Source organism: Somniosus microcephalus, chromosome 2 (assembly GCF_052327205.1).
Source record: "Somniosus microcephalus isolate GS21.2 chromosome 2, FLI_Smic_1.0, whole genome shotgun sequence".
Lineage (NCBI taxonomy): Eukaryota > Metazoa > Chordata > Chondrichthyes > Squaliformes > Somniosidae > Somniosus > Somniosus microcephalus.
Genome location: NC_140988.1, coordinates 297,477,316 through 297,492,495, shown reverse-complemented (window position 1 = coordinate 297,492,495; position 15,180 = coordinate 297,477,316). Strand labels below are relative to the sequence as shown.

At 41.8% G+C, this 15,180-nt stretch overlaps 1 protein-coding gene across 4 annotated transcripts in view; it reads right to left on the bottom strand.

The window, feature by feature from the left end:
* LOC147123467 (putative E3 ubiquitin-protein ligase HERC1) overlaps positions 1–15,180 on the bottom strand; it is a 491,571-nt gene that overhangs the window by 378,405 nt on the left and 97,986 nt on the right. For all 4 annotated transcript variants that reach the window (XM_085973371.1, XM_085973346.1, XM_085973361.1 and 1 more), the window contains exons 10-15: positions 12,697–12,868; positions 10,410–10,544; positions 8,375–8,540; positions 4,464–4,589; positions 937–1,146; positions 693–845 (exon numbers count right to left, since the gene is read on the bottom strand). In XM_085973371.1, the coding sequence (XP_085829497.1) occupies positions 693–845; positions 937–1,146; positions 4,464–4,589; positions 8,375–8,540; positions 10,410–10,544; positions 12,697–12,868 (962 nt within the window). The remainder of the gene's footprint in view (positions 1–692; positions 846–936; positions 1,147–4,463; positions 4,590–8,374; positions 8,541–10,409; positions 10,545–12,696; positions 12,869–15,180) is intronic.

Here is a 15,180-nt window from a genome sequence, read left to right as displayed (position 1 = left end):
CAATGACATAGAGCACACCAACAGTTGACACCAAACTGAGAGCCACTTTTAATCTAAGGGAGAGGTAACCTAAAATTACATCATACATTCAAGGGATATGGGGATCGGGCGGAAAAGTGGAGTTGAGGTCGAAGATCAGCCATGATCTTATTGAATGGCGGAGCAGGCTCGAGGGGCCGTATGACCTACTCCTGCTCCTAATTCTTATGTTCTTATTCATGAAAAGTCTTTTAACTTGCTCAATCTTCGATGCCCTTGTACCCCTCAAGTTTCCCACTCTCACCATTCCCCTGCTCCAACCACCGCATTTACAACCTCAAATCTGTAGGTGGCACTTCTGACTGCACCTGAAGAAAGACTAGCCTGGTCATCCACTGAAAGATTTGGTTTGATGATTGGTCAAAAGCAGGGAGAGACAAATTATCTTATTACTCCAGGATCATCCTGGAGAGCAAGGATGACTCAAGATCTTGTTTACCATTAACCACCTCATTCTGCCTCCTCCCCAGCCTCTTCTGTTCTCATCCGCAACACTGAGTGTGAGGAAAAGTACTATAAAAGTGCAAGTTGCTATTGATATCGTCTGAACCGAGATTGGACGATGGCATTGCAAGTACTCCTATGTATTCCATTACTACTCTTTTTATAAAAAAGAGCAGTTGACAAATCATGCTGTTTTCCAGTGACATTACCTTAGCAGTAGAATTTGCATAACAGTGAGCCAGCAAATGTTTATGCAATGCAGAGAGCAGTTGACGGACATGGGAAGGTGGTCCACTTTCCGTATGGGTTGTATTACTTTGCTGTTTATCACTGTTCTTCTCTAACTCACCAAACGCACGTTCCTTTTGAGAAAGTCAATTAAGAAAATTGAGGTAACAGTTCGAAAGAAAATATCAACTTCTTGCTTAAAAAGAAAACGCTTAAAATTCTTACAGTGTAGAAACCTATGTTCCTTAAGAGAGTTTTCAAAAGGATTTCTGCTAAGTGAAAGTGGTCGATATTTCCTGAATTGGATGAGTCCTGATCTGAAGAATAGCTCTGTGAGAAGCCTTCTGTTATGTCAGCAGGTGAGCTGTAACCGAGCAGTGATGCGATATGAGACTGGTCTTGTAGGCTGGTCAGTATGATATCCAACTGCATTCTCTATTTAAAAAAAATGACAGATTGACTAAAATTTGGCTAATGGTTAATTTCACAGATATACCAATCCCCTTTTGGCTAAATAATTTTTTTTAAAGTTATGTATAACATTCCAAACTACAGGTACACTACCCTTTATCCGAAAACCTCGGGACCAGCCGTGTTTCGGTTTTCGGAAAATTTCGGATTTCGGAAGGTATTTTATAAGACTGGGAAATTTGTCGGGGGTGGGGGTCGGCGGGGGGTCGGGGTCGGGGTCGGCGGGGGGGGGGTCGGGGTCGTGCGCACGACTTACGCTGAACGAAAACACTTTCGGTTTTCAGAGGTTTTCTGTTTTCGGAAGTGCGGATAAAGGCTATCCCTTATCCGAAAGGGTGGGGGTCGGGGTCGGCGGGGGGGGGGGTCGGCGGGGGTCTGGGTCGGCGTCGTGCGTACGGCTTACGCTGAACGAAAAAACCTTCGGTTTTTAGAAGGTTTCGGTTTTCGGAAGTTCGGATAAAGGGTAGTCTACCTGTACCAAAGAATTCAGACAAAGTCTAGGTACCGAAACATTGCGCTGTTCAGTAATTACAGCAAGTACAATTTTTGTCCCTCAATAATAAGCATTTAGCATCAATAAGGTTAAAGTTTCAGTCTAGAAAATAATCTGAAAAAATAATAGACCAATAATTTGAAATATTGTCTAAAAATTATAAAGAGACCAATAAAATGGTGAATTAAAGGGGAATTTAGTTGTAAGTCAAGTGCTAAGAATGTCAAGTTCTTAACTCTAATACTAACAAAAAAATTGTGTGCTCCAGCTAAGGCCCACTAGGTAACATATTACTGAGTCAAAGAGATCAGGAAGTTCTCCAGTTTAGTCTCTGATCTGTGCTTACTTAGCTGGGCTGATGGTGCACCATTATAACTAGCCACAGAGGAAACAGAAGAAAAGTGACCCAGGGCTCCTGCTTCTTGGCATTTATCTAGCAAGTGTCAGGTAAGGACAGACTCAGTCTTCAGCTGAAATGCCCCCTATAGTTTAATAAAGTGCTGACATTCATACTCAAGATTCATATATGGAGAATGATCACATTATGGGTATCTGGAACCTCCTCCAGCCAGACAACTAATGTTCCCTCTAAGGTGCACAGCTGCGCAAATGGGAAAGGTCCCGCACAGGCCGCTCACTGGCTTCTCCATTGTAAATACCGCGCGTGGGTGGAAATTTAAAGGGACCGTGCACTAAAAGAAACAGGCCGCGCAGAACAAAGCAGCTTACAAGGAACATTGCCTACAACCCTCCAAGAACTCTGCGTTCCTACAACTTTGGCTTCTTGTCCATCCCCCTTCCTTCACACCACCATTGGCGGCCTCCAGCTGTCTAAGCCTTAAACTCTGGAATTCCCTCCTTAATCCTCTACGCCCTCCTTAAAACCTACCTCTTTGAACAAGCTTTTGGTCACCTATTCTAACGTCTTCTTTGGCTTGGTGTCAATTTTTGTCTGATTACGTTCCTATGAAGCACCTTGGAACGTTTTACTACATTAAAGGTGCTATATAAATCCAAGTTGTTATTGACGGCAAGCATAAAACTACAATACAGCATTAGCCATCAGTTGAGGCAGAGACCATTGAATCTTAAGTGAATAAAATAAACTTGCAGGGCTACAGGGATAGAGTGGGGGAATGGGACTGACTGGATTGCTCTAGAGAGCCGGCACGGACTCGATGGGCTGAATGGCCTTCTTCTGTGCCGTTATGACTTTAAATATTTAAAGCAGGGAAGGATGCGTGGCTATGGGGAAAGTGGGCTTAGTTTTGAATTGTTCTAGTTAAGAGTGGTATTGACACTATGAGCCAAATGGCCTCCATCTGTGCTGTAAACTTCGATGGTTCTTCAGCAGAAGGCAAGAAAAGTGCAACAAACTGAAAAGCAAAGATATTGCAGTTTTTTCTACAGAACACTGTATTCATCCATTCAGTAGAGGACACAGTGTAGTGATGCAGGCTTTAAATCTCTGATTAACTTTGTACGCTTTTATTTAAAAAAATTTTAGCTTAGCATTGTGTGGACATGCACCGTAATTACAATTTCTAACTCAACTGAGGAAAAAAAAACTACACCCAGATTTGAGTTCTAAAAATAGTGCCCATTAAACCTGGATGAAGTGCAAAGCAACACATTCATTCCCACAATGGATATTTTTCCAAAAAAATCGTTATGTTATTCATCATTTTTCTTTACAGAGGATATGTTGAGAGTCTCTGCTTGTCTATATGACGAAGGGTGCCAACAGTATTCTAATAGAGAAATTATTTTAACTGCTTATAAAAGAGAGAGAGAGAGAGAGAGAGTCACACAACTAGAACACAGTGAAATTAAATGGCTGGCAGCTACAAAGCAGAGGAAGCGATTATTTAGCCTCTTCTGGCTAGTGAACTGAACTACAGGTATATAGCGATCAGGAATTGGAACCTGTATGTAACCAATAACCAGTGGAATCCCTATTCAAAGACATGTTTCATCTCTATAATGTTAAGTCTCCGGAAATATTGTTTTCAGATGTTTAATTTTATGAGTATTCAGGACAACAGAACAAATGAATACACAGTAGCGATTAAGTTGATAGCAAATGTTAGTGATTCTTACAAACTATAGAAAATATAAAAAAGGATTAAAGTGGCTCTAATTTCTCTCAAATTATGAATATTTGAAAATGACAACATTAGAGTTACACCCACAAGACTATGCTACTTTAAATACTCTATTGCACATTGCATATGTTTAGTTTATTAGACATTTACTCCAAATAATTTTAAGTTATGTAACATTTCAGAGCTGCAAAACACTTTCAATTCTCAAAACATTCAAATTCTATTCTTGTGAATCACTTGTATTATCCAGGGTTCTACCTCCAATTTCCTACACAGCAAGTTTCTAATCTCAGCTAGACCATCAAGGAAAGATGGCAAGTGGAGGCGAGAAAAATGTGGTGTCAAAACTTATTCCTCGCCTGTGCAACGGCACTATCCTGCCTTCCTACTTGGGAAATCATGCCTAACACTGAAGAAAATGTAACAGGAAGGAAATGTGAAATATTATGGAAAGGGACTAAAATGAAGTTTTATGCACTGTTCTAATTTTATTTGAACAATATCCAACAGTAATTTACTAAAAAATGCATACAGATGTTACAAGATAGAAAACATATACAGTACAGGATTTAAAAAATGGTGAAAGTTTTATGTATGCATATTTTGGTGTCCTACAAGACATTAGTGAGATTTGCATAATTGCATATACATGATTAGATGCCTTGCAGAATGCCATTGCTTACTTGTCCTTTTGATAAGCTTTCCCATCTCTCTGGACCTTGAGGTAATAGATTGTGTAAAAGTTCAGTACGTTCCCTGAGTGGAGGCAACAGTAAGGATGCACCAACTGAAAGTGTTTCGTTGACTGCCTGTGTGACACATAAATATAGCTTTTAGTCAATCAGTGCATAATTTGCGATGTGCAGGTCACAATCATGTTATTTACAGCAGAAAATAAAATAGATCTAATGGTTCATTTACCTAAAAACAATTTATTGTAAAATCGCAGCATGTCCTTTTGTCATACTACATTTCTCGTTAAAATTAGCAGTTAGGTACAGGATCATAAATAGAAAGTAGCCCATGCTTGCAGATCACCAAAACAACAGGTACAATATAGCATAGTGGTTTTGTTACTGGACTAGTAGACCTGGACTAACTCCAGAGACACAAGTTCAAATCCCACCTCGGCAACTAAGCAATTTAAATTCAGTTAATTCGATAAATCTGGAATAAAAAGCTAATATCAGTAATGTTGACGATGAAACTACCGGATTGTCTAAAAACCCTATCAAGCCAGGGGGACCAACCCTGGTTCAATGAGGAGCGCATACCAAGGCATACCTAAAAATGAGGTGCTAATCTGGTGAACTACAACACAGGACGACATGCATGCTAAACTGCAGAAGCAGCATGCTATAGACAAGAGCTAAGCGATCCTATAACCAACGAATCAGATCAAAGATCTGCAGTCCTGCCACATCCAGTCGTAAATGGTGATGGACAATTAAACAACAAACGGAGGGAGGAAGCTCCACAAACATCCCCATTCTCAATGATGGCAGAGCCCTGGACATGAAGCATTTGCAACCATCTTCAGCCAGAAGTGCCAAGTGTATGATCTATCTTGGTATCCTCCTTAAGTCCCCACTATCACAGAAGCCAGTCTTTAGCCAATTCGATTCACTCCATGTGATATCAAGAAACGGCTGAGCGCACTGGATACAGCAAAGACCCAGACAACATCCTGGCTGTCGTGCTGAAGACTTGTGCTCCAGAACTAGCCGCACCTTTAGCCAAGCTGTTCCAGTACAGCTACAACACTGGCATCTACCGGACAAAGTGGAAAATTGCCCAGGTAGGTCCTGTCCACAAAAAGCAGGACAAATCCAATCCACCCAATTACTGCCCCATCAGTCTACTCTCAATCATCAGCAAAGTGATGGAAGGTGTCGTCGACAGCGCTATCAAGCAGCACTTACTCACCAATAACCTGCGCACCAATGCTTAGATTGGGTTCCGCCAGGACCACTCTGCTCCCGACCTCATTACAGCTTGGTCCAAACATGGACAAAAGAGCTGATTCCAGAAGTGAGGTGAGAGTGACTGCCCTTGATATCAAGACAGCATTTGACCAAGAGTGGCATAAAGGAGCCCTAGTAAAATTGAAGTCAATGGGAATCTGGGAAAACGTTCCACTGGCTGGAGTCATACCTAGCACAAAGGAAGATGTTTGCGGTTGTTGGAGGACAATCATCTCAGCCCCAGGACATCGCTCCAGGAGTTCCTCAAGGCAGTGTCCTAGGCCCAACCATCTTCAGCTGCTTCATCAATGACCTTCCCTCCATCATAAGGTCAGAAATGGGTATGTTCACTGATGATCGCACAGTGTTCAGTTCTATTCACAACTCCTCAGATAATGAAGCAGTCCGTGCCCGCATGCAACAAGACCTGGACAACATTCAGGCTTGGGCTGAGAAGTGGCAAGTAACATTCGTGCCACAAAAGTGCCAGACAATGACTATCTCCAACAAGAAAAAGCCTAACCAGCTCCCCTTGACATTCAGTGGCATTAACATCACCGAAACCCCCACCATCAACATCCTGGGGGGTCACCATTGACCAGAAATTTAACTGGACCAGCCACATAAGTACTGTGGCTACAAGAGCAGGTCAGAGGCTGGGTATTCTGTGGCAAGTGACTCACATCCTGACTCCCCAAAGCCTTTCCACCATCTCCAAGGTGCAAGTCAGGGGTGTGATGGAATACTCTCCACGTGCCTGGATGAGTGCAACTCCAACAACACTCAAGAAGCTCAACACCATCCAGGACAAAGCAGCCCGCTTGATTGACACCCTATACACCAACTTAAGCATTCACTCCGTCCACCACCGGCGCATCGTGGCTGCAGTATGCACCATCTACAATGCTGCAACTCGCCAAGGCTTCTTCGACAACACCACCCAAACCCATGTCCTCTAGCACCTAGAAGGTCAAGGGCAGCAGCAGGAAACACCGCCACCTCCAAGTCATACACCAGCCTGACTTGGAAATATATCGCCGTTCCTTCATTGTCACTGGGTCAAAATCCTGGAACTCCCTCCCTAACAGCACTGTGGGAGTACCTTCACCACACTGACTGCAGCGGTTCAAGGCGGCAGCTCACCACCACCTTCTCAAGGGCAATTAAGGATAGGCAATAAATGTTGGCCTTGTCAGCGACACCCACATCCCGAGAATGAATTTAAAAAACCTCGCAAATACCCACTCCCTAAAATACCCATCCAATTCTCACTAAAGTTTTTCAACATTATTTACTTCTAGTACGTCCCTCTGTAGTCCATTCATCACCCACTGTATAAAAAAGTTAAATCTAAACAGTTTGTGCATCATCTCCTTTTCTAAGCTTCAGCTGGTGTCCCTTGGTTCTAGAGTTTGTGACAATCTCAAACATATTATTGGGGTTCAATTTTTCTATTCCTAACAGATCCAGATCTATTTGTACTTGGTTTACTCTTTGCTAGTGTTTGAACTCCCTCCTCATTTTGGTATCACGTGGAAACTTGGATGTATATTTATCCCAGCTCCAAATCACAAACACTATGAACAGGAATTCCTTAGCACGGCTCCCTTCCCATGTTGGTCCAGCTCCATTCACAATCATCCTTTGCTTTCTCTAGTTTTCCATTTCAATTTTCAATCCACCTCAGAAACTTGCCTGCTTTTTCATTCCATACCTCCTGGATTGTTGACTAATAGCTTATGTGCTATGGTATCAAAAGCTTTGCTGAAATCTAAACAAGTGTTCATCCTTTCTTTGAAAAACTCCAGTAAATTTGTTAGGCATAAATGGATGTTGATTCCCTCTTACTATACCCAGGTGCTTCATTGTCTCACATTCAGTATGCCTTTTATTACTTTACCCACAGCAGATGTTAGGCTCACTGACCTGTAGTCACTCCTATACATTACAGCATCTTATAGCACAGTATTCCCCACTAGGATCAGGACCAATAAATTAACCTGTGTGTGTCAAAAGTGTGAAAGTCCTCTATTTGTCAACACAAACATCCAACCCTTTTGCTCTCCCCAAAAGAATAGAATGCCAGCAAAAATTACACCTGAGCATGTGCTGCCTAAAACAAGTATTAAAATATACTATAAATTTGGTACAGGCAACGTTACCACCAGTCCCCAGGTCTCCCTGGGCCATACAACTACTGAAATCGAGGGTGGGCAGGAAACTTCCACCCACAATGCCTTCTGACCTAGTTGCTAGGAGTTACATAAGAGCAACATGGACACAACTTTCCCTCTGATTTTTATTTCTCTGGCACCCCTCTCCCAACCACCTGACCTTCACTTGGGAACTCTCCAGCAGTGCTGACTGGTTCAGTGGTTCAATGGCATTAGGTAAATGAAACCTGCATCACCACGGCAGTACTCAGAGGGCAGCGTGCACCAAACTGGCTCAATGGAGAGCTCATCTTCACACTCAAGCCTTAAAACAAGATTATGGTGTAAAACATGCCAATTTTCATAACTCTCAATATTATTTGGAACAGACAATCATAATAAAATATTCACAGAAAGACAGAGAACATCGTAGGGCAGCTATTGATAATACTAGTAATCCCAGATTTCCCCATTTACCTCTTCAATGGAATTTGGGACATCTGAATCTATTAGCCGAAAAAGCAAGCTCCTTAGTGGTCTACCCTGTTGTCCGAGGACAGCAGCTCCAGTTCCTCCAGCTTGAGCCAGGGAGAGATGTGTGGAAAGCAGCTTCAAACAAAGAAACACAAAATGATGGTGTTCCCTGTTTAAAAAAAAAGCACAAACCTATTAGTGGGACCTATATAGTTCCAAAACACAGACTTTGAAACAGGAATTCTGGTGTTCCATCAATCAATATCTTATCTTCAACGAAACAATATCTATACAACAGATATCCAAAATCATTTTCTTAACATTCTATATTAAACTTTTGGATATCTGAAGTGGTCACCATTATCTATTCTTAAAGCCTTCCTGGTTCATGAATTTACTCTAACCAAAAGAACAGGCAGCTTATCCACAGTCCTTAATGCTAGAGTTGGGGGTTGGAGAAGCAAAAGAGCAACCTGGTGCTACCGATGTGACTCTCTTTCTTTGTACTATATAGGAAATGTGCCTCCAAAAAGGAAGTTATTTTCCTGGAAGGAAACAAACTACTAACAATGCAGGAAGCAGTAATAACAGATACAATGAGAAAGACAATAATTTGAATTATATATAAACTTATTTTATGAAAGGGGAGAGAGTAGGGCTGACTGGATCAGTGACATAGAAAGGGCAGTTCCATTCAAATACTGATGGTGGACGTGTAAGATAGGACATACCACTTCTCCGTGTTACATACCATAAAATAATAAAGTCCAGATCACAAGAGGAATTATAAAAAGGCTTAGATTACCAAGAAGTTTGAGTCCTGATTAAGTGTATGTATATGAATGAACAAAGAATTCAAAACAAAAATGAAGATTTAGAAGCATGAAAAACTATGGAGGGATATGATACAGCAGCTATAATGGAAACGTGGATTAGGTTTGGACAGGACTAGGAACTTATTAATGGCCCATAAATTCCAGTAGGGCCAACGGAAGTGCCGGTTTCACGCATGCACTGCGCATGAGCTGGAAACCGGGACTTCTGTTCTCTGAAGAAAGGGGTTCGCAGGTCAAACGCCTGCACCAGAGAGGCAGCGCGTACGCCTGGAACTTCCGTTTTTTTCGAGGTTGATGCAGTCCGGGTAAGTCGGTAGCAGCTGCGCCTGGTAAGAGGTGATATCAGTAAAATAAAAAAATTTTAACACTTATTTATAATTTTAACAAAGGAAGGTAAGTTTATTTTTAGCCCCGTTAAAAACTTTAATTATTTTTTTCAAAAATTTAAATTTTTGTTTAAAATATGTAATTCATAGTCATTTTAATAATGTGATTTTTTTTTTTTTTATAATTTATTTGAAGTTTTACTTATGTTTTGAGGGTGATCTCTATTCATAGATTTGACAGGTCTTCCTGTCAAATCTATGAATGGAGATTCCCTGCTCCAATTGACTCCCCATGGCCCACGTGATCCCAGGGACGCTGCGAACTACCTGCGCCCCTGGGACCAGCAGTTTGAAGAGGCACATCAACGGAATTCTATGCGGGCCCAGAGCATTACAGTCGGCGCGGTTCGTTTGTGCAGGTCGGGGGCTTACGCCCGCGGGAAGCCTCCAACCGGAATTTCTGGGCCATTAATATTCTTGGTTATAATATTTTCAGATGAGTGACAGGAAAAAAAGGGGGTAGAGTAACAGTATAAAAAAGAATTCCAACACAATGCCAGAAGATTAGGATATTACAGGGGATTGCAGCAAGACAGAATCAACATGGATAGAGTTTAGGAATAGGAAGGGAAATGATACAGTTCTTGTTGTGCATTAAAGGCCAAACAGATAAGATAGAGGAGATTTGTAGACAGTTCAAAGAACTGGCAAGAGCAAGGTGGCAATAATATTGGGTGATTATCAAAAACGAGTCTAGGATAAAAGTAACGTAGGTGGTCAAAATAAGAATGCTTTTTTGAAAGCATCCAAGATTGTTTCCTAGGTCAATATGTTTACACAGTCCTAAAGATATACATCAAAAATATTTGACATTACCTTTGAGAGAAGAAAGGTTGTGGAGGTACATCACTGTTAATGCCATCACAGTACCTATCCAAAAATGTTCGCAGGTAACTAAAAGTACTTTCTTCCAGATCAACGCAGAAAGGCCTGTGCCAGGCTACCAGTTGTCTAAAAAAAAAGATAAGCAACAAAATACGAATAACATTTACGATAAAAGATAAATTGTTTAGCTTATTCAGGGATGATAGTAAAGTAGATATGTTCAAATGTTTTATTTATTAAAACAATGCTGGCTCAAAAAAAAACAGGCCTATACCAGAAATAATTAAGGATACTGTATAACTAGTTTAAAGCTATAGTAACTCCAACCTTAAAACTTACAGCAGTTATCCAAGTTATTCTGCTAGGTTGATCACAAAAAAATTCCAGTATTTACTTGTGTCTCCACCTATGCCACTATCTGGGAAATGTGGAGAAACCTTACATGACCAATAGTTACGTCGAATAACAAAATGTTCTTATATGTAACTAAAATCTATTAAAACATCCTGTCAAAGCTTTCCACAATATTAAAGTATAATTCAAACCATTCTATTACACAACTATTCAAAATACTGGTATCCTTAATTATACAAAATAATTTATTACTGGAAGCTTTGAATGAGAATGGACTGGCTGGGAAGGTGTGTGTGGGGGGTGGGGGAAGTCTAAGAAAAGGACTTACGGGGTTACGGGGATAGAGCTTGGGTGGGATGGCTGTCGGTGTAGGGACCGGGTGCTAGGGTTTGGATGATCAGCCATGATCTCGTTGAATAGCGGAGCAGGCTCAAAGGGCCGAATGGCCTACTCCTGCTCCTATCTTCTATGTTTCTATGTTTCTATGACCAGAGAGATAGATAACTCATCACTTTCAATATCTGGAAAAATGGTTAAGTAAATAAATTCTAGCTGTCGCAGTGAGTTAGAAATTGGCCTCCCAGCTCTAGAAGCTGGATGGGATAAAAGTCTTGGATGAAAGTCTCCTCCGGCTGCTGCTGCAAGGGGTAGTTCCTACTAGGCAAGAGCCTATAAACTGTCCTTAATCTGGCACTAGTTGGACACAGGATGGTTGATGTGGGCAACAGGAAAAAAAGTCACACTGGATAGAGCACTCGGGGAGGGACTTTGTTCAGACAGAGTAGAGGGTGCTTTACTCTGCATCTGTTCGTGCTATTATCGAGTGGTCAATATTCATATTGGGTGCCCAGAACATACTATTCACCAGCACTAACATCCCTTACCTTAATGAGCACAATAAGAAGAAAAAGCAAATAACCAGAACACATTTTCCTGATGATATACTGGGCCTGCACTTTACAAGGCTAACTTGTCACCACAGCACAATATTCAGATACAAGCATTGAATAGGGTGCAGAAAAAGCAACAAGACTAATACCAAGGCCACCATTTATTGCCCTTCCCTAATTGCCCTCGAGAACCTGGTGGTGAGCTGTCTTCTTGAACTGCTGCAGTCTGTGTAGTGAAGGTACTCCCACAGTGCTGTTAGTGAGGGAGTTCCAGGATTTTGACCCAGTGACAATGAAGGAACGGTGATATATTTCCAAGTCAGGATGGTGCGTGACTTGGAGGGGAACTTGGAGGTGGTGTTGTTCCCATGCGCCTGCTGCCCTTGTCCTTCTAAGTGGAAGAGGTCGCGGGTTTGGGGGTGCTGTCGAAGAAGCCTTGGCAAGTTGCTGCAGTGCATCTTGTAGATGGTACACACTGCAGCCACGGTACACCGGTGGTGGAGGAAGTGAATGTTTAAGGTGGTGGATGGGGTGCCAATCAAATGGGCTGCTTTATCCTGGATGGTGTCGAGTTTCTTGAGTGTTGTTGGAGCTGCACTCATCCAGATCAAGTGGAGATTATTCCATCACACTCCTGACTTGTGTTTTGTAGATGGTGGAAAGGCTTTGGGGAGTCAGGAGGTGAGTCACTCGCCACAGAATACCCAGCCTCTGACCTGCTCTTGTAGCCACAGTATTTATGTGGCTAGTCCAGTTAAATTTCTGGTCAATGGTGACCTCCCCCCTCCCCCCCGGCCAGGATATTGATGGTATGAGCAAAACCTACAAAGGACATTCAAAATGAGACTGCATGCAATAATGAGAGTTAGGGTACTATAGGAATAAGCTTCGATAGATCTTTTCGCACGCTCACTTAATATTTAGCACTGTAAATTCAAAAATTTATTTTAAGTTTGCTTTTAGAATTATAAACACATTTTGAAAACTGCATGTACTATTTTATAGTCTATTCAACTGTAAAGTTACTTCATTACCTATCAGTTGGTGCAGCTGTCCAAGCCAGGCTGTGGGAGGTTCCTGCAGTGATTTGCTGTATAGGTATTCCTTCCAAACCAGTTACTTTCTTCGGTTTAGTAATTGGGGTTGATGTGTGTCCCTGTCCACACTGACCCATTGCATTATTACCCCAAGCATAAACTTCATTATCTATTAGAATAAGTACAAAGAGAAATTCTGTAGCACACTTCAGTTACAGATGGTACAAGAAAAGTCACCTTAAATGATATCCAAAAAGGAGCATCTCAAAAAGTTAAATACATCTTAATATCCAGTTAACTATCACATTCTGTAAACTAAGTCAGAGTGTCTCAGTGGGTTAAGACACTGGCCTTTCACCTCTGTAGCCTGAGTTCCAAACCAATACTCTGCTACCCGTAACCTATTCTGCACCAAGTCCCACTCGTCTATCACCCATATCCTCTCTGACCTACATTGGACCCAATCCTCTAATGCATCCAATTGGAAATTCTCATCCTTGTTTTTAAATCTCTCCATGGTCTCACCCCTCCCCATATCCGTAACCTCCTACAACGCTACCCCCACTAAAACATCCGACTCCGTCCTCTTGTGCATCCCACACCTTCATCCCACCATTGGCGGATGTACCTTCAGTCACCTAGGTCCCATTCTCTGGAATTCCTTCCCTAAACACCTCTGCGTCTTCACTTTCCTCTCCGCCCTAAAACCTACCTCTTTGACTAAGCTTTTGGTCATTCCCGCTCTATATCTGGCTCATTGTCCATTTTCTGATTCTGTTTGTGAAGGGCTTTGTTAAAGGTACTATACAAATTCAGATTATTGTTGTTGACTGAGGAGATGAAAATGTGCAATCCATTGCACTGCTGTATGATTTTCGCTTCGGGATTTCTTCTTCTGCAGGCCGGACTGCTTAATCTGCTTATTCGTCAGATGAATGTGGCCCACTTATATTTCATTTGCTGATCTTCCTTTCCATACTTTGTGATGGCATATGCTTTCTGAGCACTTTTATATTTTACATTTTCTTCTGCTCGTTTGGACATATCTTGGGGCTCAAAGATAATCTGTTTCTCTCGAGAGAAACAGATTAGGATTTATGAGATTTGTGCGAGGGCCTTTCCAAAATTGTTAGGTACTGTCCCATTGTAATCAATAGTCACACAATATTACCTACAGCAGTAGTATTTTTTTTTAAAATTATTCATGCGATGTGGACGTTGCTGGCAAGGCCAGCATTTATTGTCCATCCCCAATTGCCCTCGAGACTGTGGTGGTGAGCCGCCTTCTTGAACCACTGCAGTCCATGTGCTGAAGGTACTACCTCAGTGCTGTTAGGGAGGGAGTTCCAATATTTTGACTCAGCGATGATGAACAAACAGTGATACAGTTCCGAGTCCGTATGATGTGTGATTTGGAGGGGAACTTGGAGGTGGTGGTATTCCTGTGCACCTGCTGCCCTTGTCCTTCTAGGTAGTAGAGGTCATGGGTTTGGGAGGTTCTGTCAAAGAAGCCTTGGCGAGTTGCAGCAGTGCATTTTGTAGATGGTACACACTGCAGCCACGCTGCATCAGTGGTGGTGGGAGTGAATGCTTAAGTTGGTGGATGGGGCGTCGATCAAATGGGCTGCTTTGTTCTGGATGGTGTCGAGCTTCTTGAGTGTTGTTGGAGCTGCACTCATCCAGGCAAGTGGAGAGTATTCCATCACACTCCTTACTTGTGCCTTTAGAATCTTCAGGCTACTCACCGTTTTTAATATATAATAATAGATTAGCAGTGACTTCCCATAAGGCCAGTTCGAGCCAGGGGGGAAAAACAACTGGGGAGAGATGTTGAATAGAAGCGAGGCATTTCTCCATAGGAAGCGGGGTGGGGTTCACATACATAATGAAAAAAGTGACATCTTTTGGTAGCCTATTTACAGTCAGACGTGTGCAAAGATCTGGAAGTACTGGGCTGCCTGCTCTCTCTTGTGATCAGAGGAAGGATCCAAAAATGTGAGAAAATAACTTTAAAATGGAATAGAATGACTAAAATTTTAAACTTTATTATCGATATCAAAATCCACATATACATTATTAACCACTAATGAAAATAATTTAGATAGGTGCAACATTTTTTTTTTTTTTTTTGAATAGTAATTGTATACAGTACCATCCTTTTCCACTAGAAATTGATTGGGTTTGTACCCACCCATATTCCCTCCTAATGAAATTAGATGTACAGTATTACACTTCAAATACATACATTATGAAGAAAACGAAGTATGGAATGTGTTTTTTGTTTGAAAGGGTGATCCCACAGGCAAGAGCTCATCTCTGGCTGCAGCCATTCCCCAATATCCTGGACACATATAATTAAATAGAAATTACAACATGGAAACTCATTTGGCCCAACCAGTCCATGCTGGTGTTCATCCTCCACGCGATTAATAGTCCTAAGCCCATGTACCCACCCTGTTCCCATAGGCCTTTACCCACTTT